Genomic DNA, 22500 nt, shown 5'->3' on the forward strand with positions numbered 1-22500 from the left:
GGCTGCACTTCACTCAGCTGCTTCTTCCCACTTTAACCTGAATAACAAACCGAGGCTAACGTTAGCTGGGAGGCTAGCGGAGCGTTAGCCACAGCATGACCGGAGGGAAGCACAACCAGCTAGCCTTCGCTAGCCTCCCAGCTAACGTTAGCCTCGGCTCTCCGTGTGGATCCGACCGGAGCACCGAGCTACGTCGACACAACCAAAGTTGTTCCAGCAGCAACATCAACGTTCATCTTCAGCCGCGTGTGTTGCTGCTGGATGTACGACAACTAAAGATTATTTTCATTATTGATTCACCTGCAGATGTTTTCAATTAATCAGTTAATCATTTGTTTAAAGAAATGTCAGGAAATAGGGAAAAAATAGCTGATCACAGCTTCACAGAGCACCAGGACCTTCAGTTTATTATCAGATACAACTAAAAGAAGAAACATCTTTCTGTCTGAGCAGCTGGAACCTGAGAAGAAGTTGCATTTTTCACTATTTTTGCTTGAAAAATGACAATTAATTGATTATCAGAATAGTTGCTGATTATAGTTTCAGCTCTGACAGACTGTGAAGCATCAGCGGAGTCTCACCAGCAGCTTCCAGCAGCGCCTCGTCCTCCTTCAGACTGGGGACCTCGGTGGACGGAGAGCAGCCCTCCACACCCAGAGCCGAGTAGGACGAGGACAGGCCGTCCTCCACGTCCAGGGAGTTTCCTGTGGCCGTGACCCCGTCTGACAGCTCCAGGCTGGGGATGGAGAAGGACGCCGAGTCGGTGGACTCGCGCTGGTCGTCCGAGCCGCCCGCCGTCGCCACGGAGGAGCTTTCCTCCAGGTCCACATCCAGACCTGCAAGAGACACACAAGAGACCACAGAATTCACACCAAACACCAGGAGAACCAGGCGAGTCCGTAACCAGCGCTGTTAAAACATACTTATAAAGCTCTTTAGTTCAAAATCAGACGTTTTAGTTTCTGTTTGTTCTCAAACTTTGTCCTCGCTGGCCGGCAGCCAATCACATCCAACTACCATCCAACAACAACAACAATGGCTGATTGAAGGCGGCTCCTGACTGGCTGCTTGTTTCTCTGCTCACACAAAGCTGCAGAGTTTCCACTTCCTGAATGTGAAGCAGCTGCAGCTCAACTTTACTGAAAAACCTCCGACGACTGAAAACAGACGAACTGAAGGTTCAGTTAGAGATCAGAAACGCAGTGACTTTACTCACCGTCAGGGTGCAGAGGTTATTAGTCTGTGATTAATGTTTATACCATGAATATTATCATTTTATTCCATCTGGCCTGAGACGACAGAATTACAGATCTACTGTTGATTAACTGTCGTTGTCAATAAATAAAGTGAATTAAAAGTGAGTCATATACATGTTGTGGTGTTTCCATATTTATCATTAATAATCAGCATATAAACAGTTCATCAATGGTTTATAATGAGCTATAATGTCGGTTCTGTCCTGAAGGATGTACATCATTACATTATAATATAGATGTATAAAGTCCTGGCTGATGTGAAAACACAAGTGAGAAGAAGTGAGCATCTGCTTGACCAATCACAAGCTACCTGGGACTTGATTTAGTCCCGCCTCCTGAGGTTTAGACAGTAGAAATAAAAGTAGAACCCAGGACAACACCTACAGGTTCAGTTACAGGCTGTTAAAGGGTAAGTATCCTGCATATTTTATATTCTGGGGCTCTACTGGAATAAAAACTGCTTATTGATCTTCTACTGGTCCTTTATGCAGCCCCTCAGTTCAGCCTCTGTCTGAAACAGGCCGTTTTAGCTCCTGTCTCTTTAAGGCCCGCCTCCTGATGAGCCCACTCTGTTCTGATTGGTCAGCTTCAGGAAGCTTCCTCCGGCTCCGGAGGCTACGTAAACAAACTATAGTAGCAGGATTTCACTTCTTCTTCTCCTTCTTTACTCCAAATGTCAACTTCTCACATCCATCCGTACATGTTGGAGCTGAACAACACATGGAAACACCTTAGCAACCACCTTAGCAACCACCTTAGCAACCAAGGCTACACAACAGATGGCAGCTCTTCAGCAAGGTAGAAAAAAACAAGGTCAGAGCAGTTTGAAGCCCTGAGTTCTGACTTGCAGGCAGCATCTCTGCATCCGACATCACAACAGGAAATAAATAACAGGAAACGTCCTCTTTAAGTCTTTGTGGCGGTAAACATGTGACCTGCTGTGACCTCTCACCTGGCTCTCCTCCTCGCTCCACGCCTCCTTCAGACCTGATGTGTCTGAGCAGAGTGGACAGAGACTCTTCTTCTGTGGTGGCTGCCATCATAGTTCCGTTTTCGGATGACGGGGGTGATGACTCTGGCGGCGTGGGCGGAGCCTCTTCCTTCAGGACGATGGCGGGCAGAGGACTGTCGGCGGTGCCGTTGCTGCTCGGGACTTCGGTTCTCACCTCTGACCCCTCCGTCGTCATGGTTACCATGAGTTCTTTGGAGATGCTCTCCGCGGGGAGAGACGGCTGCTCTTCGTTGCGTCGGATCAGCAGATCCGCTGCCGTCGGCTCCGAGCTGGACTCGGCCATGATCAGCTGATCGACTGGCGGCGGCTTCAAAAAGAGAAAACTTTATTTACACAAACAACACGTGTAGAAAAAAATCAAGCAGGCAGCGGAGCCCTTCATCAAACGTAGCCTCGCTCGCTTTACTTCAGTCTCAGATTTCAGGACATTGATTAAAGATGGCGGCGTGGAGGAACATGGCCGACAGGAACCCCGATGACCTCCCGTCTGTCTTATCTGTCGCCTGCTGAGGGTCCCAAAAACAAACGCACCTATCTGCCAGTGAACATGACACACAGTCTCCAGTCCCTCGTCATGAGTTCAATATAGATTAAAAAACGACGGCGGTCCTCTCCGCGGCCGCTGACAGGAAGTGGTCAGCAGGTGAAGCTTCGGCTCGGCTCTCCGCTGTGATTGGTCGGCTACGTCGTCCACAGACGTCCCGTCAGACCTGAGGACACACAGAGGAGGAACCATCAGGACCAGACTGAACTGTTTCCTGATCAATTATCACATTTACTCCCATCAGCTGTTCAGATTCATCTGATGAGTAACGATGACGTCAGCTGATACTGATCACGTTTCCAATAATGATCATTAATTAAAGCTCATCAATGTTTCCAGCTGACCTCATCTGTCATCAAACAGCGTCGAGGATCTAAAATATGAAACATATTTATGTTTGTCGTGTTATTTGATAGTTTTGGTGTCTTCAGTGTCTTGAACTGGTTCTTCTGACTCCTCCTGTACAAAATAACAGACGGATGAAATAAACACACAGGAAGTCTGTTTCAGGTTGTGAAATTAAAGCATCAAATAAAAATTAATCAGTTCTGCTCTGCAACATTTCATACATAACACATCCAGAGATGTTAAAGGATGTTAAACGCGCTGAGTCGTCGCTGACTGCAGGGCGGAGCCGACATGTTAATCAGCTGCAGCTGTTGGAAAGGATCAGCTGTTTCCACCTGCTTCCAGTCTTTGTACTAAACTAGAATAAACACGTCCTGAACAATCAACATATTCCTCAAAAATGAATCACACTTTAAGTTCTTAAAAGCCACAAAAAGACTCGTCTACACTCGCTCTGGTTTCTCTCTGTTTGTTGTATTAAAGCACAGTGTTCCCAGTGTTCCCAGTTAAAGCAGCAGTCAGGTGTCTGTAATCATTCCTCCTGTTCATACTGGATATTAAAAGATCCTTCAAATGTGTTTTAATGGAAGTGATGGAGGCCAAAAGTGTGTCCACACAGTCATTTATTCCTTATCAGTCAAGACAGAAACTGTCTCCTCTCCCTCATTAGCTCGTTAGCTTAGCTTAGTTTAGAAGCCAGTTGAACTGTGACGGTTGATATTGTTCCAGTTTGACAAACATCTTATAAACGAGCAGCAGCTCCGAACATCAGTCAACTGGAAGCTGCTACAGGCTGAAACACTGAAGCATTTACCCGCAGACTGACGCTAGCAGCCATCTACTACAGACATGCTAACTCTGCTAGCTTCTTCTTCTGATCCGCTAACAACAATAACACTCATTTAAAGTGTGTGTGAAGCTTCTATTCAGCTTCATCAGTCTGAGTTAGTCATATCAAGTGGATATCTGACACATTTACAGTCTTTTTAGCATCAAATTCCCTCTTTGTGTTTCCTCGGACAGTGTTTCCCTGTTGAGCTGCAGGTGGAAGTATAGTAACAAAAAGAGGAACTTTGGCACTAAAAAGACTGTAACGTTGAAAGATATCTACTTGATTTGACTCATTTGGACGCTGAAGCTTCATATTAGCTTCAGATAAACTTTGACTTTAGCATTTGAACTGGAGATCCTGATATTATCTCTAATATTATGAGTCTTATTTACGCTGTAAACAGAAGGTGAAGTTCAGCTATCGCTCTGTTGTAAGTGTAAGCTTCAGTATCGTGTACATCAGGTGCTCCTGCTGTCAGGTGACCTTGTCCCACCTGACTGGATACACGTTTATCTTTAGCTGTTCACATAAGAATACAAGGAGCAGCGAACGTGCAAATGTCAGTGTGTCAGACTGTGAGGCTGAGGAGGAGCAGTGTGTGCTGGTAAACAGTCACTCGGGACAGTCATCAGCTACACAAACAAAGGCTCAAGTTCCCATAATACTCCTCAGTCTGCTCACAAACACACAGCGACACTCTGTTCAAAGATGGTTCACAGTGAAAACTCGACAGTGTGACTTTGACTGTACTCACTGCTGACAGCATTTCCCATCAACACCCATCTACACCCATCTACACCCACCTACTCATATCTACTCACATCTACACCCATCTACTCACATCTACACCCATCTACTCACATCTACACCCACCTACTCACATCTACTCACATCCTTCACTGCAGTAAAAGTACCAATACAGACATGTTCAAATACTCCATTACAAGTAAAAGTCCTGTGTGAAGAATCCTCCTACAGTAAAAGTACATAAGTATTATGAGCTTGATGTAGTTAAAGTATTGCAGTAAAAGTACATAAGTATTATGAGCTTGATGTAGTTAAAGTATTGCAGTAAAAGTACATAAGTATTATGAGCTTGATGTAGTTAAAGTATTGCAGTAAAAGTACATAAGTATTATGAGCTTGATGTAGTTAAAGTATTGCAGTAAAAGTACATAAGTATTATGAGCTTGATGTAGTTAAAGTATTGCAGTAAAAGTAGTGGTTTGGTCCCTCTGACTGATATATTATTATATATGACATCATTAGATTATTAATAGTGAAGCATCAGTGTTAGAGCAGCATGTTACTGTTGTAGCTGCTGGAGGTGGAGCTAGTTTACACTACTTTATATACAGTTAGCTAGTTTAGTCCAGTGGTTCCCAACCTAGGGGTCGGGCCCCTCCAAAGGGTCAGCAGATAAATCTGAGGGGTGGTGAGATGATTAATGGGAGAGGAAAGAAGAAAAAACAAAGTTCTGATACACAAATCTGTTTTCAGTTTTTGGACTTTTTCTCTAATCTTTGATTTTTGCTGAAATATTGGATCATTTGAACATTTATTGAAATGAAAGCATGTGAGAAGTTTAGAGGGAAAAATCACTATTTGGTGGAGCTGTTAACAACTCATAGACATGTGAAATGTGACCCCGACTACACACTGCTTTTTGTAAGACGTCAAAAGACAAAAAGGTTGGAAACCACTGGTTTCATCTTTAACAATGTGTTGTATTTTAAAAGCTTGTTATATTATCCATTGTGTCAAATCTGCATCTGAAAAGTAACTAAAACTGTCAAATAAATGTAGTGGAGTAGAAAGTACAATATTTCCCTCTGAAATGTAGAAAGTAGCATCACATGGAAATACTCAAGTAACGTACAAATACCTCAAAATTATACTTAAATGCAGTACTTGAGTAAATGTACTTAGTTACTTTCCACCTCAGCTGTAAGCAGCTTTCTGTACAACTGACGCTAGCTCTGCTAGCTAACTTAGCCAACTTAGCTGTTGTTCCACACAGAGAGGAACCGCTGCGGAGCTGCTGCCCGGGATACGGCGCTGATCTCCGCCTTCATATCACAAACAATCGGTTAGATGAAATGCTGCTTACCGACACGTACACCGGCTCCGGGTGAGTTATCTGCGCGGACTCTGGCTCGTCAGCGGACATGCTAGCTGTTTACATCAGGCGCACACACAGGCCACGCCCACAGCAAAACACCACATAGCTTACGTCACATCCGGTCAACTTTAAACGCCTGCTTTAGCCGTTAGCCTCCTAGCTTGGACATTTTTTTAAGAAATAAAACATCAATGATAAAACAAAGCCTCTTTGTACACTTACGGTGCATTAAATACATATAATAACAACAGATGACACAGTAAACTACAGTTGACACGGTCGTCACTGCGAGTTTTGTCCCTATTCTGCTTGGCAGAACGGCAGAAAGTTAGCTAGCATACAGCTAGCCGAGCCTCGCGCTGTTCAGTGACGACGACGTCAGACTGCATTTGAAAATACTTAAATTTAGCATTAATTTAATAACCAACAGAATATCACTCAGCCTGGAGCTTTATTCTTCACCCTCCGGCCACGGTGGGAGACGCTGATACTTTCGGCGAAGAAGTGATATCAAAGCAGCAAACATTTAAAATAAATATCAACTTTTTATAACGCTCAGTCGGTTCGTAGTTTGACTCTGTAGCCCTTTTGGTCTTAATGTCAACAAGGTTTTTGTTTGTTTCGTGGGTTAAATATAAATACGGAACATAACTGTTAAAAACATCGTAATGAAAGCTGCAGTTTATTCGAGCAGACGTTAATAATCAGGACAACATGCACACTGAGGACGGTTGTGTCAGGTGCGGCACCTTTACTTCACTTTAAAGTTACACTCGAGTGTTTATTTGCCGTTTTTACCCGCTAATCCCGCCTCATTGGTTTATAACATTAACATACTTTATGTCGCAGAACATCAAAAAGCCAAATCAGGTCATAAATGTAGTTTTAATGAGTTGGTCGAGACTTTTACCTTTTCACTCTCTGTATCTTCGACACAGTCCGGTGTGTTAGATTTGAGTTACACGGTGACTTAGATGGGCGGTGCTCTCAGAAGCTTATCGATACGAAACCAGCTCTCAGGTTAAATCAGTTTATTACAGTAACTGTAATTTTCTGATGTTTAGACTGTGGTTGGGGATGAGATGAACCGAGATGGACGCAGTTTGCGGTAGGCCCCGCTCACCCGGGACACAGGGTGTGTTAAAACACCGCATCGATGTTCTGTGAGATGAAACAGTTTAGAGGAACAGATCATTTATAATACACCAGATAATACACAGACTTACACAGACTGAGGTTTTGTTGTCAATAAAATAAATTTTGATTTTGTCTTATGAGGAAAAAAGGCCACATGAACAGATTTACAGCTGGTTCTATTTTTATCATACTGGTGGAAAGTAACTACGTATATTTACTTAAGTACATTTTTGAGTACTTGTACTTTACTTGAGTATTTCCACGTGATGCTACTTTCTACATTTCAGAGGGAAATATTGTACTTTCTACTCCACTACATTTATTTGACAGCTTTAGTTACTTTTCAGATGAAGATTTGACACAATGGATAATATAACAAGCTTTTAAAATACAACACATTGTTAAAGATGAAACCAGTGGTTTCCAACCTTTTTGTCTTTTGACGTCTTACAAAAAGCAGTGTGTAGTCGGGGTCACATTTCACATGTCTATGAGTTGTTAACAGCTCCACCAAATAGTGATTTTTCCCTCTAAACTTCTCACATGCTTTCATTTCAATAAATGTTCAAATGATCCAATATTTCAGCAAAAATCAAAGATTAGAGAAAAAGTCCAAAAACTGAAAACAGATTTGTGTATCAGAACTTTGTTTTTTCTTCTTTCCTCTCCCATTAATCATCTCACCACCCCTCAGATTTATCTGCTGACCCTTTGGAGGGGCCCGACCCCTAGGTTGGGAACCACTGGACTAAACTAGCTAACTGTATATAAAGTAGTGTAAACTAGCTCCACCTCCAGCAGCTACAACAGTAACATGCTGCTCTAACACTGATGCTTCACTATTAATAATCTAATGATGTCATATATAATAATATATCAGTCAGAGGGACCAAACCACTACTTTTACTGCAATACTTTAACTACATCAAGCTCATAATACTTATGTACTTTTACTGCAATACTTTAACTACATCAAGCTCATAATACTTATGTACTTTTACTGCAATACTTTAACTACATCAAGCTCATAATACTTATGTACTTTTACTGCAATACTTTAACTACATCAAGCTCATAATACTTATGTACTTTTACTGCAATACTTTAACTACATCAAGCTCATAATACTTATGTACTTTTACTGCAATACTTTAACTACATCAAGCTCATAATACTTATGTACTTTTACTGCAATACTTTAACTACATCAAGCTCATAATACTCATGTACTTTTACTGCAATACTTTAACTACATCAAACTCATAATACTCATGTACTTTTACTGCAATACTTTAACTACATCAAGCTCATAATACTTAAGTACTTTTACTGCAATACTTTAACTACATCAAGCTCATAATACTTATGTACTTTTACTGCAATACTTTAACTACATCAAGCTCATAATACTGATGTACTTTTACTGCAATACTTTAACTACATCAAGCTCATAATACTTATGTACTTTTACTGCAATACTTTAACTACATCAAGCTCATAATACTTATGTACTTTTACTGCAATACTTTAACTACATCAAGCTCATAATACTTATGTACTTTTACTGCAATACTTTAACTACATCAAGCTCATAATACTTATGTACTTTTACTACAATACTTTAACTACATCAAGCTCATAATACTTATGTACTTTTACTGCAATACTTTAACTACATCAAGCTCATAATACTTATGTACTTTTACTGTAGGAGGATTCTTCACACAGGACTTTTACTTGTAATGGAGTATTTGAACATGTCTGTATTGGTACTTTTACTGCAGTGAAGGATGTGAATGTTTTTCCTAATTGTCTTGAATGTTATTGCTGGTAAAACTTTATGAACTGTATTATCAGTTCATATCTGTCCATGACAACCAAATGTTTTCATGTCTATATTTAAAACATGTCTGTTCTCAGATATTATCAGTCATAACTCTTCAGTAGTTCAGACGTTGAAACACAGTCAGACTCGTCTGGTTACTTTTTGTGTGAAGCTTCAGCAGATAGAAACTTATCTGAAATCCAGCTGATCCATAAAACCCATTTAAACACGTGATTATGATTTATATGACATATAATCAGGATACATTAAGTACCAACATTGACTTCCTGGTTAGAATGTTGTAAATCTTTCTCTGTCCAGTAATAAATAATTAATAAATAAATGATAGTCATTACTTCCTGTTATTAAATCTAGAGCTGTGACAGGTTTTGCTCTTATTAATAGATAATAAATCATAACCCAGCTGGCAGATGACACCTCACTATTCTTACACAATGACTCTCAGATTTCTGTCACTATTGAAGTCATCAGGGAGTTTTCTTCTGCTCTGTACTTATAAATATAATATACAATATAAATGAGTGTGAATTTACGGCCTTTAAGGAGTAAATCTGCCCTTTATAATATTCCAATAAAGAGGGAAGTGAATAATAATCACAAAGAATCAACGGAGGAGAATTTCCTTCAATTTTAATCCTGTTATACAAAAAACTATGTTATACAAAGAAAATTAAACCAATGACTCTCGAGGGATCTGCAACAGGAAACTACTAAAAGAGATCAGTTTGATCAGTTTGATCAGTTTGATCAGTTTGATGTGTTAAAACAGGAAACATCACGTGAGGATGAATTCTAATATAAATGATGAGCTTCAGTTTTGGATTTCTATACATTAAATAACACATTTCAGATAATTGGCTGAAACCTTCCGTCCATCTGGAATATTATACATCTCCAAATATGATCTAAACTGGGTGGATTCAACTTTTTTCTTGTTTTTAACTGTGATATTAATAAAATCTCTGTTAGAAATATCTATTTTTTCACCTCATAACTATTTTATATGTTATAAACACACATCTCTCTTTATGATTATTGGTTTCACAGTGATATCACGTTGGTCTTTAATCATGAGGAGTTTCTGTCAGAATATAAGATCTGGAGTCCAACAATTATCTCCAACATACACTAACAACAGATCAACAGGAGAGATATTATTACATTATGTGATTTCATATTGGAATCAATCTGTGGATGATGGTATAGAAGAAGGCTTCTACCTAATCAATACTTAATCACCGATAAGGTTAAGGAAATTTATTTTACACTTATTCATAAATTCTATATGGATAAAAGCTGTTAATAAAGATTTAAGAGAGACATCGATGTGAATGTTAGTTTCTGTTATCAATGTCCAGAAACTGTTGTGCTTTTATTTTGGTATTTTACATCTGTGAAGATTTTCTGGCAAAAACCTGCCAAACCTACTAAAATTATTTTTCATCATTAAAACCTGCCTAAATGTGTTGTTTGGTCTCCTGGAAAATAATACACAGAAAAACATGGTTGTGTACATGATAAATCTTTTATTCCATATCTATAAATGTAAATGTTCAGATGAGAAACGCTGCTTTACTACCTTTAGTAACTAACTGAATATTTATTCAATCCAATACTCTCAAAAACATAAAGAAATTAAAACTGTAACAGCTCGTACTGAGTTTAAAGTAGAATAAGAGTTCGCTGTTCGCTTCCTCCGCTTCGCTCTGCAGGAAGCGAACAGTCGTCGACGCGGAACGTTTACTGTTGTTCACCGCCTCCCGGTTATCTGTCCGCTGGAAGGCTGAAAGTGCGCAGAAAAGGAGAAAATGTGCGCCGTGCAGCTGCTGCGGGTGTCGGTACATGAGCGGATCAGCGCTGCCGCTGAAGACTTTCTGCTGCAGGTGGAAAAAGGAGAAGAAACGGCAGAAATCCCGCTGAGAGCGCTGCTCACCGAGCGGCTAACGGCGGCTGCGGAGGAGATCGTCGGTCTGTTGGAGGAAACCGTGGCGGAGTACGAAGACAGAGTGGAGCGGTCAGAGCGGGAGATCTGCCGCCAGAGGAGGCTGCTCGATGCCGTGCTGAAGCCCGAAGTCAAGCTGCTCAGAGCAGGTCAGTCCCGACACACCGGACCGGAAGCACCGGAGACATCAGACATGCTAACGATAGCTAGCATCGGCCCGCAGACATCCAGAAAGTTTTTCTCAAGTTTTCTCTCCATAATCTGAGATCATCTGTTCTAAACTTCTGTTCAGGACAGCAAAATGTGAAAACATCATTATTTTATTAGTAAATAAAACAGATATTACTCTCTGTCAGCAGGAAATAACCACAACTCCCATGATCCTCCCAACACAAAGCATCATGGGAGCTGTAGTTTTACATGAACCACTAATAACAATATTTCAGGCATATCACGTCATAAAACATCATTAGATTGTACAAAGTGCACAATGAAGAAACAACACGTGCAAATCTCGCGAGAGTTTTGCAAATCTAGAGTTACCCTTAGACTGTAAATAAATATGGATGTAGTCACCATGACGCCTCCCGCTGGTTTGAGGACTGCCATTTTGAAGCCTCGAGTTTGGCGATTTGTCCATCGCCAGCTTGGATTTGATTGTCGCCATCTTTGATTTTTGGAGCCAGAAGTGACCATATTTGGATGTGAGGTGGAGCTGACCGTAGCGCTAGCTGCTAGCTTGGTTAGCACGGTGCATTTGCCATCTATGGTTAACTGTGATAAAGCTAATGCTAATTTTCGCTACTGAAAAACAGGCTTAAAACCATTAAAACAAAACGTATTTATTGGAAAAACTGAACATTTTTGTGTACATGATAAATCTTTTATTCCATATCTATAAATGTAAATGTTCAGGTGAGAAACGCTGCTTTACTACCTTTAGCAAAGAGTTCAAACTGAACATTTATTCAATCCAATACTCAAAAACAAAAAGAAATTAAAACTGTAACAGCTCGTACTGCGTTTAAAGAAGAATAAGAGTTCGTTGAATAAGAGTTAGCATGGTGCATTTGCAGTCTATGGTTAACTGTGATAATGCTAATGCTAATTTTGGCTTCCGAAAAACAGGCTTAAAACCATTAAAACAAAATGTATTTATTGGAAAAACTGAACATTTACATTTACTGAACATAGAGGGTCTTTTAGTTCAACACATCGCTGAACAAAACTTTTTTAGGACCAAAAATGTTACAATTAACGAAATAGCGACGGCTACACCTATAGTCTGTGAATCTGGGGTTACGTCATGGTTACATTATGTAGTCAACGTTGTCGCCATGGTAGCGACTTGTCAATCACAAGGTAGCTACGCCCTAAAGCAGACGCTGCTTTATCGTCTATTTTACTCTAAATGGAACCATAATTTACAAAATGAACATCATGATGTATTGACGAAGACTTGAAACTAGCGATTGAGATCATAAACTCATCAGGAAACATAAATCCAGTGAGCAGTGGACTCATTTTCTCATAGACTTCCATACATTCGCCCCCTGCTGGCCGTTAGAGAGACTGCAGGTGTAAAGCACTTCCTGCTTGGATTAACCATCATGGATGTATTCATGACCACAGATCAGCTGCATGGCTTCTTCTTCTTCTGCCAGTTCTTTATATGTTGTTGTATATTCAGTCCTTCCAGATATTTGGGAGTTCTTTGCAAAACAATGTCACCACTGAACATGTTATAGTTGAAATGGATTCTGATATTTTTCTGTTTTTTCCTCTCAGAGGTGCAGATGACCAGTTACCCAGAATCCCCTGGGGGCGACGCCTCTGAGCGGCCAGTCTTCGAGGTGGAGGAGGTTAAAGTAGAGGATGAGGAGGACGGTGATGAAGACTCTCAGCAGGATCCAGCCTTCAGTCCTTGTCTGGACAGAGCGGTTAGGAGCAGTGGGGTGACAGGAGGAAGCCCAGGTGGCGAGCTGAGAGCTCCGGCGGGCGGCAGAGTGAAGAAGGTTTATGAGTGCGAGGTGTGTTTGAAAAGCTTCGACCGGCCGTGTCGTCTGAGGATCCACCAGAGGAACCACACAGGCGAGAAACCGTTCGAGTGTCCCGACTGCGACAAACGCTTCAAGAGTAAAGCGCTGCTGTCGGCGCACCGCAGGACGCACGGCGGCGAGCGGCGCTTCTGCTGCCACGAGTGCGGGAAGTGTTTCCTGCAGAGGCAGGCGCTGGTGGAGCACATGAGGACGCACAGCGGCGAGAGGCCCTTTAACTGTCACCTCTGCAGCCTGCGCTTCTTCGCCAAGAGCCACCTGAAGCGCCACCTGCTGACCCACACGGGTGAGCGGCGGCACCAGTGCGTGGAGTGCGGGAAGTGCTACCGCAGGAAGGAGTACCTGAGCAGCCACATGAGGGCGCACAGCGGGGAGCGGCCGTTCAGCTGCAGGGACTGCGGCCGCAGCTACAGAGAGCGCAGCCGCCTGCGGCTGCACCTGCGGACTCACACCGGAGACAGTAAACGCTACACCTGCACGCTCTGCGGCCTGGGCGTGGTGTCGGCCAATCACCTGCAGAGACACATGCAGACGCACAGCGGCGAGCAGCCGCACCGCTGCCCCGACTGCGGCAAACGTTTCGGACGCAAAGACAAGATGAAGGAGCACATGAGGATCCACACCGGAGAGAAACCGTACCAGTGCTCCCAGTGTCACCTGAGGTTCAGGTGGAGGGCGGCGCTCAACACTCACAGCCACACCCACTCAGAGGAACAGGAAGCCCTCTGATTGGACGAGCTGCTCTGTTTGGATTTGATGTGTGAAAACAGAACTGGACTCTTATTGGACATCAATCATCTTAGTCAGTAACAACGTCTAGAAGATGAAGATGAAGAGATGATCTGAGCTGATACTTTCATTGATCCACAAGATTCAGCTGCTCAGTGAACGAGTTCCCAGTGTTCCCAGTGTTCCCAGTGTGTTAAACCAGCAGTCAGGTGTCTGTAATCATTCCTCCTGTTCATTCTGGATATTAAAAGATCCTTCAAATGTGCTTTCAATGGAAGTGATGGAGGATAAAATCCACAGTGTGTCCACACAGTCATTTAAAAGTCTGTGTGAAGCTTCTATTCAGCTTCAGCAGTCTGAGTTAGTCATATCAAGTGGATATCTGACACATTTACAGTCTTTTTAGCATCAAATTCCCTCTTTGTGTTTCCTCGGACAGTGTTTCCCTGTTGAGCTGCAGGTGGAAGTATAGTAACAAAAAGAGGGACTTTGGCACTAAAAAGACTGTAACGTTGAAAGATATCTACTTGATTTGACTCGTTTGGACGCTGAAGCTTCATATTAGCTTCAGACTGTGGATTTTGTCCTCCATCACTTCCATTGTAAGGTCATTATGAAGGGATCTTCTGATGGTCAGTATGAACAGGAGGAATGATTACAGCAAGAAACACACTGACTGTTGGTTTAAGACACTTTAAAAACTGTGAACTCGACCTTTAATTCATTCTGTTTAAGATTATTCTGGACTGTTTCATCCAAATCTGAAGTTTCTGGTTGAAAACTATGAAGCTGATCAGTTTAAATTATTGATCTGATATACCAAAAGATGACATAAAAAATAATTAATCTGCAACTATGATAATTGAATAATTGATTTAGTCGTTTTATGAGCAAATATTTGCAGGTTTCAGCTTCTCACATGTGAAGATTCGTCTCCTTTAACTGCTTTAACTTTCCTTTGATGGGAATTTTTCACCATTTTTGACATTTTACAGACAAAATGATAAATTGATTAATTAAGAGAATAATGGGCTGATTAATCAATAACGAGGATCAATGTTAGTTGCTGTCAGAGCTCGAGGAGACGACTTCATGTGATGTCATCAGAGACCTAAATAATGATCAGTTATTGGAATGTTTGCAGATGAATTTTCTGTTGATTGACAGTAAACTGAATATCTGCGTCACCTTTGACCCTGAAAAACCATTTATAGACAAAACCATTCATTGATTAATCAATAATAAAAACAGTTTGTTTAATCAGTTTCTGAACATTTTCTAAGAATAATTAATAATTATATTTATATTCTCCACACAAAGTACACACAAAGTACACAAAGTACACACAAAGTACACATAAAGTACACACAAAGTACACATAAAGTACACACAAAGTACACATAAAGTACACATAAAGTACACATAAAGTTCACACAAAATACACAAAGTACACATAAAGTACACATAAAGTACACACAAAGTACACACAAAGTACACATAAAGTACACACAAAGTACACATAAAGTACACACAAAGTACACACAAAGTACACATAAAGTACACACAAAGTACACATAAAGTACACACAAAGTACACACAAAGTACACATAAAGTACACACAAAGTACACACAAAGTACACATAAAGTACATAAAGTACACATAAAGTACACACAAAGTACACATAAAGTACACACAATGTACACACAAAGTACACATAAAGTACACAAAGTACACACAAAGTACACATAAAGTACACATAAAGTACACACAAAATACACAAAGTACACATAAAGTCCACACAAAGTACACACAAAGTACACAAAGTACACATTAAGTACACAAAGTACACATAAAGCACACAAAGTACACACAAAGTACACAAAGTACACACAAAGTACACATAAAGTACATATAAAGTACACACAAAGTACACATAAAGTACACACAAAGTACACATAAAGTACACACAAAGTACACACAAAGTACACATAAAGTACACACAAAGTACACAAAGTACACATAAAGTACACACAAAGTACACACAAAGTACACATAAAGTACACAAGTAGATAAAGTACACACAAAATACACAAAGTACACATAAAGTCCACACAAAGTACACACAAAGTACACAAAGTACACAAAGTACATATAAAGTACACAAAGTATACATAAAGTACACACAAAGTACACACAAAGTACACATAAAGTACAGACAAAGTACACATAAAGTACACACAAAGTACACACAAAGTACACAAAGTAGATAAAGTACACACAAAATACACGAAGTACACATAAAGTACACAAAGTACACATAAAGCACACAAAGTACACACAAAGTAGATAAAATACACACAAAATACACAAAGTACACATAAAGTACACTCAAAGTACACAAAGTACATAAAGTACACACAAAGTACAGACAAAGTACACACAAGTACACATGAAGTACACACAAAGTACACAAAGTAGATAAAGTACACACAAAATACACAAAGTACACATAAAGTACACGAAGTACACATACAGTACACACAAAGTACACATAAAGTACACACAAAGTAGATAAAGTACACACAAAGTACACACAAAATACACAAAGTACACATAAAGTACACACAAAGTAGATAAAGTACACACAAAATACACAAAGTACACAAAGTACACACAAAATACACAAAGTACACATAAAGTACATACAAAGTACACAAAGTACATAAAGTACACACAAAGTACACACAAAGTACACACAAGTACACATGAAGTACACACAAAGTACACAAAGTAGATAAAGTACACACAAAATACACAAAGTACACAAAGTATATTAAGTACACACAAAATACACAAAGTACACTCAAAGTACACAAAGTAGATTAAGAACACATTAAGTACACAAAGTACACATAAAGTACACAAAGTACACATAAAGCACACTCAAAGTACACAAAGTAGATAAAGTACACACAAAGTACACAAAGTACATATAAAGTACACGAAGTACACACAAAGTACACACAAAGTACACACAAAGTACACAAAGTACACACAAAGTACACATAAAGTACACATAAAGTACACACAAAGTACACACAAGTACACACAAAGTACACACAAAGTACTCAAAGTAGATTAAGTACACACAAAATACACAAAGTACACTCAAAGTACACAAAGTAGATTAAGAACACATTAAGTACACAAAGTACACATAAAGAACACAAAGTACACATAAAGCACACTCAAAGTACACAAAGTAGATAAAGTACACACAAAGTACACAAAGTACATATAAAGTACACAAAGTACACACAAAGTACACACAAAGTACACACAAAGTACACATAAAGTACACACAAAGTACACAAAGTACACACAAAGTACACAAAGTAGATTAAGTACGCACAAAATACACAAAGTACACACAAAATACACAAAGTACACATTAAGTACACTCAAAGTACACAAAGTAGATAAAGTACACATTAAGTACACAAAGTACACATAAAGTACACAAAGTACACATAAAGTACACACAAAGTACACATAAAGTACACACAAAGTACACATGAAGTACACACAAAATACACAAAGTACACACAAAGTACACAATGTACACACAAAGTACACATGAAGTACACACAAAATACACAAAGTACACATAAAGCACACACAAAGTACATAAAGTACATAAAGTACACACAAAGTACACATGAAGTACACACAAAGTACACAAAGTACATAAAGTACACACAAAGTACACACAAGTACACATGAAGTACACACAAAGTACACAAAGTAGATAAAGTACACACAAAATACACAAAGTACACATAAAGTACACAAAGTACACATAAAGTAGATAAAATACACACAAAATACACAAAGTCCACACAAAGTACACACAAAGTACACACAAGTACACATAAAGTACACACAAAGTACACACAAAGTACACATAAAGTACACAAAGTACAAATAAGTACACACAAAGTACACACAAGTACACACAAAGTACACATAAAGTCCACACAAAGTACACACAAAGTACACACAAGTACACACAAAGTACACACAAAGTACACAAAGTAGATTAAGTACACACAAAATACACAAAGTACACTCAAAGTACACAAAGTAGATTAAGTACACATTAAGTACACAAAGTACACATAAAGTACACAAAGTACACATAAAGCACACTCAAAGTACACAAAGTAGATAAAGTACACACAAAGTACACAAAGTACATATAAAGTACACGAAGTACACACAAAGTACACACAAAGTACACATAAAGTACACACAAAGTACACAAAGTACACACAAAGTACACACAAAGTACACAAAGTACACACAAAGTACACAAAGTAGATTAAGTACACACAAAATACACAAAGTACACACAAAATACACAAAGTACACATAAAGTACACACAAAGTAGATAAAGTACACACAAAATACACAAAGTACACATTAAGTACACTCAAAGTACACAAAGTAGATAAAGTACACATTAAGTACACAAAGTACACATAAAGTACACAAAGTACACATAAAGTACACACAAAGTACACACAAAGTACACAATGTACACACAAAGTACACATAAAGCACACTCAAAGTACAAAGTAGATAAAGTACACATACAGTACTCTGAGGTGATGATGTGTGTATGGGTTGGTGTCGCCCTCTGCTGGTTCAGATGTGCAGCAGATATCAGGACCAGACTGATCAATCAGCTGATACTGATCAATAATCTGATATGTGAACATGTTGATTGATCAGTCCAGCTGTTTGATACTGATCAATAACCTGATATGTGAACATGTTGATTGATCAGTCCAGCTGTTTGATACCGATCAATAATCTGATATGTGAACATATTGATCGATCAGTCCAGCTGTGTGTTTATAAAGTGACTCCTTACAGATGATTCGTCTGTTTCTCGTCACACTTTCAAAATAAAAGAATTGATCTGTATCAAGATTTTGTTCGTATCTTTATTTAAAACAAACTTGGAAACACTTTAAATAACTTTATTTATAATCAGTCTATGAAGAGTTAATAAGTGGTTTATAACTTATAATATAACAGACAACATAGTAAAACAGCTGTAAAATAAAATATAATTGTTGACAAATAGGGACAAAAACTAAATAATAACCTGTTTACACTTTACTTTTAGCTACATGATGCTAAGCTAACTATCGCCACTGTTTAAGTTTTTTTTTTCCTAGGATGGTGAAGTCATGACCTGTCCTACTTTGCCTCTGATTGGCTAACCCTGATATTGTTACCCTCACCCAGACCAATCTCACTCCTCATGCCGGAACCTAACCAACCAACCAACGAAGGCAACGAGCACCAGCCAATCAGAGGCAGAGTAGGGCAGGTCATGACTTCACCATCCTAGGAAAAAAACAAATTTGGTTTTTACTGTTAGATAATGTTTATTCATTATTTTTAGCTTGTTCCAGTTTATGTGGTGTTGAGGTGTTACAGCTGGCTGAATATGTGGATGTATATATTTGATATATATTTTTAGTAACAGCAGACGTTCGCTGGTTTGGAATCGTTGTTTTTCTCAGACTGACTTGTTTCTTCATGTGAAACAAACCTGTTGAGTCAGAAATAAACTCGACGCATCAGTTTATGAACAGAGATTTAACCCGTCACACCCAAAAACACACACACACACACACACACACACACATCAAGAAAATAATCCTTCATACCGATTTGTGCAATTCAGCCTCTGTGTGTGTGTGTGTGTGTGTGTGTGTGTGTGTGTAGTCAGCAGGTATGGGCATGCACACTGCAGTTTCCACCCCTGCACCTTTGCTTGTACAGTCATGGTTGCCATGGTAACAGGGCCAGGCCCACACACACACACACACACACACACACACAGGCGAGGTGTCAGAGTCCGCTGCTCATAAACTCATATAAAGCCGCTGTGATGATGTCACCAGGTGAGTCTGTGATCCCGGCTGTTTGTCCTGAAGCCGTCTCACCCGTCTGTCTCACCTGTCTTACCTGTCTCACCTGTCTCACCTCACCTGGCTGCAGCAGAGCGAGTTTCCCGTCAGAGTTCAGCGGAGCCGCTGTGAGTCTTTTACTCTTCTTTTTTATTCTGAAAAACTTTGTTTCTTTGTGTGAAAACAGTCTCAGTTTGTCTTCAACCTTTCTGTCCTTCTCCGTGTCTTTGAGATAAGAGCTGTTTAAATAAAGATTAGTTTGACACGAGGCTGACAAAGTCAAGTCGCGTAGCCAGAAGTATGCGGACACCCTGTCGGCACACTTTATGATATTTGTTTTTCCTGGTTTGGTTCTTCAGGACAGAAATGTTCCCTGTAGAGACACACAGGCGACTTCATCAGTGTGAAGCTTTTGTTGTTTAGTAGTAAACAGAAACACAGCAGCGTCCGGCGTCCATATTGGATTTATCTATCATTTCTTCATTGTGAAATATGTATTTAATACTAATATTAATAATAGTTTATTTCTACAGAACTTTGTATTTGTCTCTTTCCTGTTTTAACATGACAACCAGGATTTATAAAAAAAACACAAAGTCTCTAAAATGTTACAATTTTATATTTTTCATGTTGAGTTTGCTGTTCAGAAATATTATATTTATATATTTAAACATGACAGCTGTGTGTTTCATGTACAGTTTTCTGATGGTTTTTGGGGGAAATATTTAAATGATGCGACAGGAAGGTTTTGGAATAATAAGTAAACGCTCCCAAGTCAGAATAACGGGAAGTTTTCCAAACATGAAACACTAATCATGTTTTATCATCATCATCATCATCATCATCATCACCAGCAGCAGGAACAACATGGAGTCCAGAGAGGAAGAACAAGAGGAAGACGCTCCCAGGTCAGAGTTCATCCACTTCCTGTTTCTGGCTTTTTGTTATTTGAGCTTTTAAACTTTACTTAAAAAACGTAAAAAGTAACTTTTCATTCAGATATTTGGAAGAGTTTGATGTAAAGTGTTTGATGGTAAATTTGTCCTTTAAGGTGACGTCAGCTGTGAGGAATCATCTCAAGACTCTGAATCTCTGGATCATTTAAAACATCTTGCAAAACAAACAAACAAAATAAATTCTTCTCCAGTTTGTCAAAAGCTTTAAAAAAAATTAAGAAATAAAATAAAACTTTCAATTTTCAGAAAAATAGTTGTAGTTGATGTCCAGAATAAATCAGCTGTGGCTCTGAATGTGTCTGCTATGCTACGTGTTAGCTATGCTATGTGTTAGCTATGCTATGTGTTAGCTTTGCTATGTGTTAACTATGCTATGTGTTAACTATGCTATGTGTTAGCTTTGCTACGTGTTAGCTATGCTACGTGTTAGCTATGCTAGTTAGCGTAGCTTAGCATGAAGTCTGGAAGCAGGCGGGAAACATTGAAGTTTCGCTCTCAGACAGACAACAAATAAATAAATAAATAAATATATTCTCTGAAATGTTGAACTGTTCCTTTAAGTAGATTTACATAAAACAATAAACTGAAATGTTGTTTATTGTGTCTAAAACTCTTCATGTGTTTGTGTGTGCAGGTCACATCTGGAAGATAAAGATACTGACAACATCACTAGTACTACTACTGATACAACTACTAGTACTACTAGTACTACTACTGATACTACTGATCCTACTACGGACACTACTACTAGTACTACTAATACTACTACTGATACTACTGATACAACTACTAGTACTACTAGTACTACTACTGATACTACTGACACTACTACTAGTACTACTAATACTACCACTGATACTACTGATCCTACTACGGACACTACTACTAGTACTACTAGTACTACTAGTACTACTACTGATACTACTGACACTACTACTAGTACTACAAATACTACCACTGATACTACTGATCCTACTACGGACACTACTACTAGTACTACTAGTACTACTACTGATCCTACTGCAGCTGTCGTCGTGACTCCATCTGATGATCAAACAGGTGTTTTTAATCAGCTGTTTTCTATAGTTTTTATATTTTATACGGATCATTCTGGTTATTTTCTTTATTTTTCTTGTCAATGAATCCTGCGTGAAAATTGTGTGTGAAATAACTGAGCCTTTTAAAAAATAAGCGTGTATATAAACTATATTATATGCTTATAAATGACACTATGTATTTGTTTGCTGTTTTTAAAGATTTTCAGATTTCAAATATAAATACAATATAGAAAATAAAAAACACCAGACGGATCCTTTAAAGTCATCTGAGTGTGTTCTTCCACAGAGGAGGAGGAGGAGGAGGAGGAGGAGGAAGAAATAGATGAACTAATCAAAGGAAGCTGCGTTGCCATGACAGCGACAGATGCTGACTCAGCAGGTAACAGAAAGGTGTCTCAGGTGATCAGGTGATCAGGTGATCAGGTGATCAGGTGATCAGGCGTCTCTGCTCATGTTTGTCTCTTTGTGTCCTGAAGATGAAGAAGAAGAAGAAGAAGAAGAAGAAGAAGACGGCGAGAAGGAAACCGCCGCCGGAGACGAGTCGGGTGAGGAAGACTCGTTCATCTTCATCTCTTCTTCAGATTAAACTGTCTGTCTTCATCATGTCTTCATCATGTCTTCATCATGTCTTCATCATGTCTTCATCACGTCTTCATCATGTCTTCATCGTGT

The 22500-nt window shown here is 39.4% G+C and overlaps 3 protein-coding genes and 1 long non-coding RNA gene across 6 annotated transcripts in view; 3 read left to right on the forward strand and 1 right to left on the reverse strand.

Moving 5' to 3' along the window:
- Nucleotides 1–7203, reverse strand: part of mindy1 (MINDY lysine 48 deubiquitinase 1) — a 20003-nt gene extending 12800 nt beyond the window's left edge. Inside the window, exons 1-4 of one of the 3 annotated variants that reach the window (XM_042436022.1) lie at nucleotides 6103–6500; nucleotides 2800–2978; nucleotides 2209–2575; nucleotides 582–836 (exon numbers count right to left, since the gene is read on the reverse strand). In XM_042436022.1, coding sequence (XP_042291956.1) covers nucleotides 582–836; nucleotides 2209–2551 — 598 coding nt within the window. In that variant the 5' untranslated portion in view covers nucleotides 2552–2575; nucleotides 2800–2978; nucleotides 6103–6500. Of the gene's footprint in view, nucleotides 1–581; nucleotides 837–2208; nucleotides 2979–6102; nucleotides 6501–6542; nucleotides 6841–7024 lie in introns of those variants that run through there. The other 2 variants (XM_042436023.1, XM_042436024.1) reach the window with 2 other exon arrangements.
- A 3402-nt stretch (nucleotides 7204–10605) lies between these two features.
- Nucleotides 10606–14055, forward strand: LOC121913185 (zinc finger protein 771-like). Its single transcript, XM_042435885.1, has 2 exons — nucleotides 10606–11188; nucleotides 12828–14055. The coding sequence occupies exons 1-2, from the start codon at nucleotides 10906–10908 to the stop codon at nucleotides 13823–13825; spliced, it is 1281 nt and encodes a 426-aa protein (XP_042291819.1). The 5' UTR covers nucleotides 10606–10905; the 3' UTR covers nucleotides 13826–14055.
- A 5676-nt stretch (nucleotides 14056–19731) lies between these two features.
- Nucleotides 19732–21515, forward strand: LOC121913264. The gene is made up of 3 exons (XR_006100272.1): nucleotides 19732–19942; nucleotides 20669–20722; nucleotides 21405–21515. It is a non-coding gene; the product is annotated as an uncharacterized LOC121913264 (long non-coding RNA).
- A 206-nt stretch (nucleotides 21516–21721) lies between these two features.
- LOC121913190 (BCL2/adenovirus E1B 19 kDa protein-interacting protein 2-like) overlaps nucleotides 21722–22500 on the forward strand; it is a 6484-nt gene continuing 5705 nt past the window's right edge. The window contains exons 1-3 of the mRNA XM_042435892.1: nucleotides 21722–21829; nucleotides 22115–22207; nucleotides 22305–22373. Of these exons, the coding sequence (XP_042291826.1) occupies nucleotides 22180–22207; nucleotides 22305–22373 (97 nt within the window). The 5' untranslated portion in view covers nucleotides 21722–21829; nucleotides 22115–22179. The remainder of the gene's footprint in view (nucleotides 21830–22114; nucleotides 22208–22304; nucleotides 22374–22500) is intronic.

The sequence above is a fragment of the Thunnus maccoyii genome, chromosome 15, assembly GCF_910596095.1.
Source record: "Thunnus maccoyii chromosome 15, fThuMac1.1, whole genome shotgun sequence".
Classification (NCBI taxonomy): Eukaryota; Metazoa; Chordata; class Actinopteri; order Scombriformes; family Scombridae; genus Thunnus; species Thunnus maccoyii.

Bases quoted from the DNA above. Each gene is read 5' to 3' on its own strand.
- LOC121913185 (XM_042435885.1), top strand. From the start codon at position 10,906: ATGTGCGCCGTGCAGCTGCTGCGGGTGTCGGTACATGAGCGGATCAGC. The intron at 11,189-12,827 runs GTCAGTCCCGAC...TTTTCCTCTCAG, and splicing joins AGTCAAGCTGCTCAGAGCAG to AGGTGCAGATGACCAGTTAC.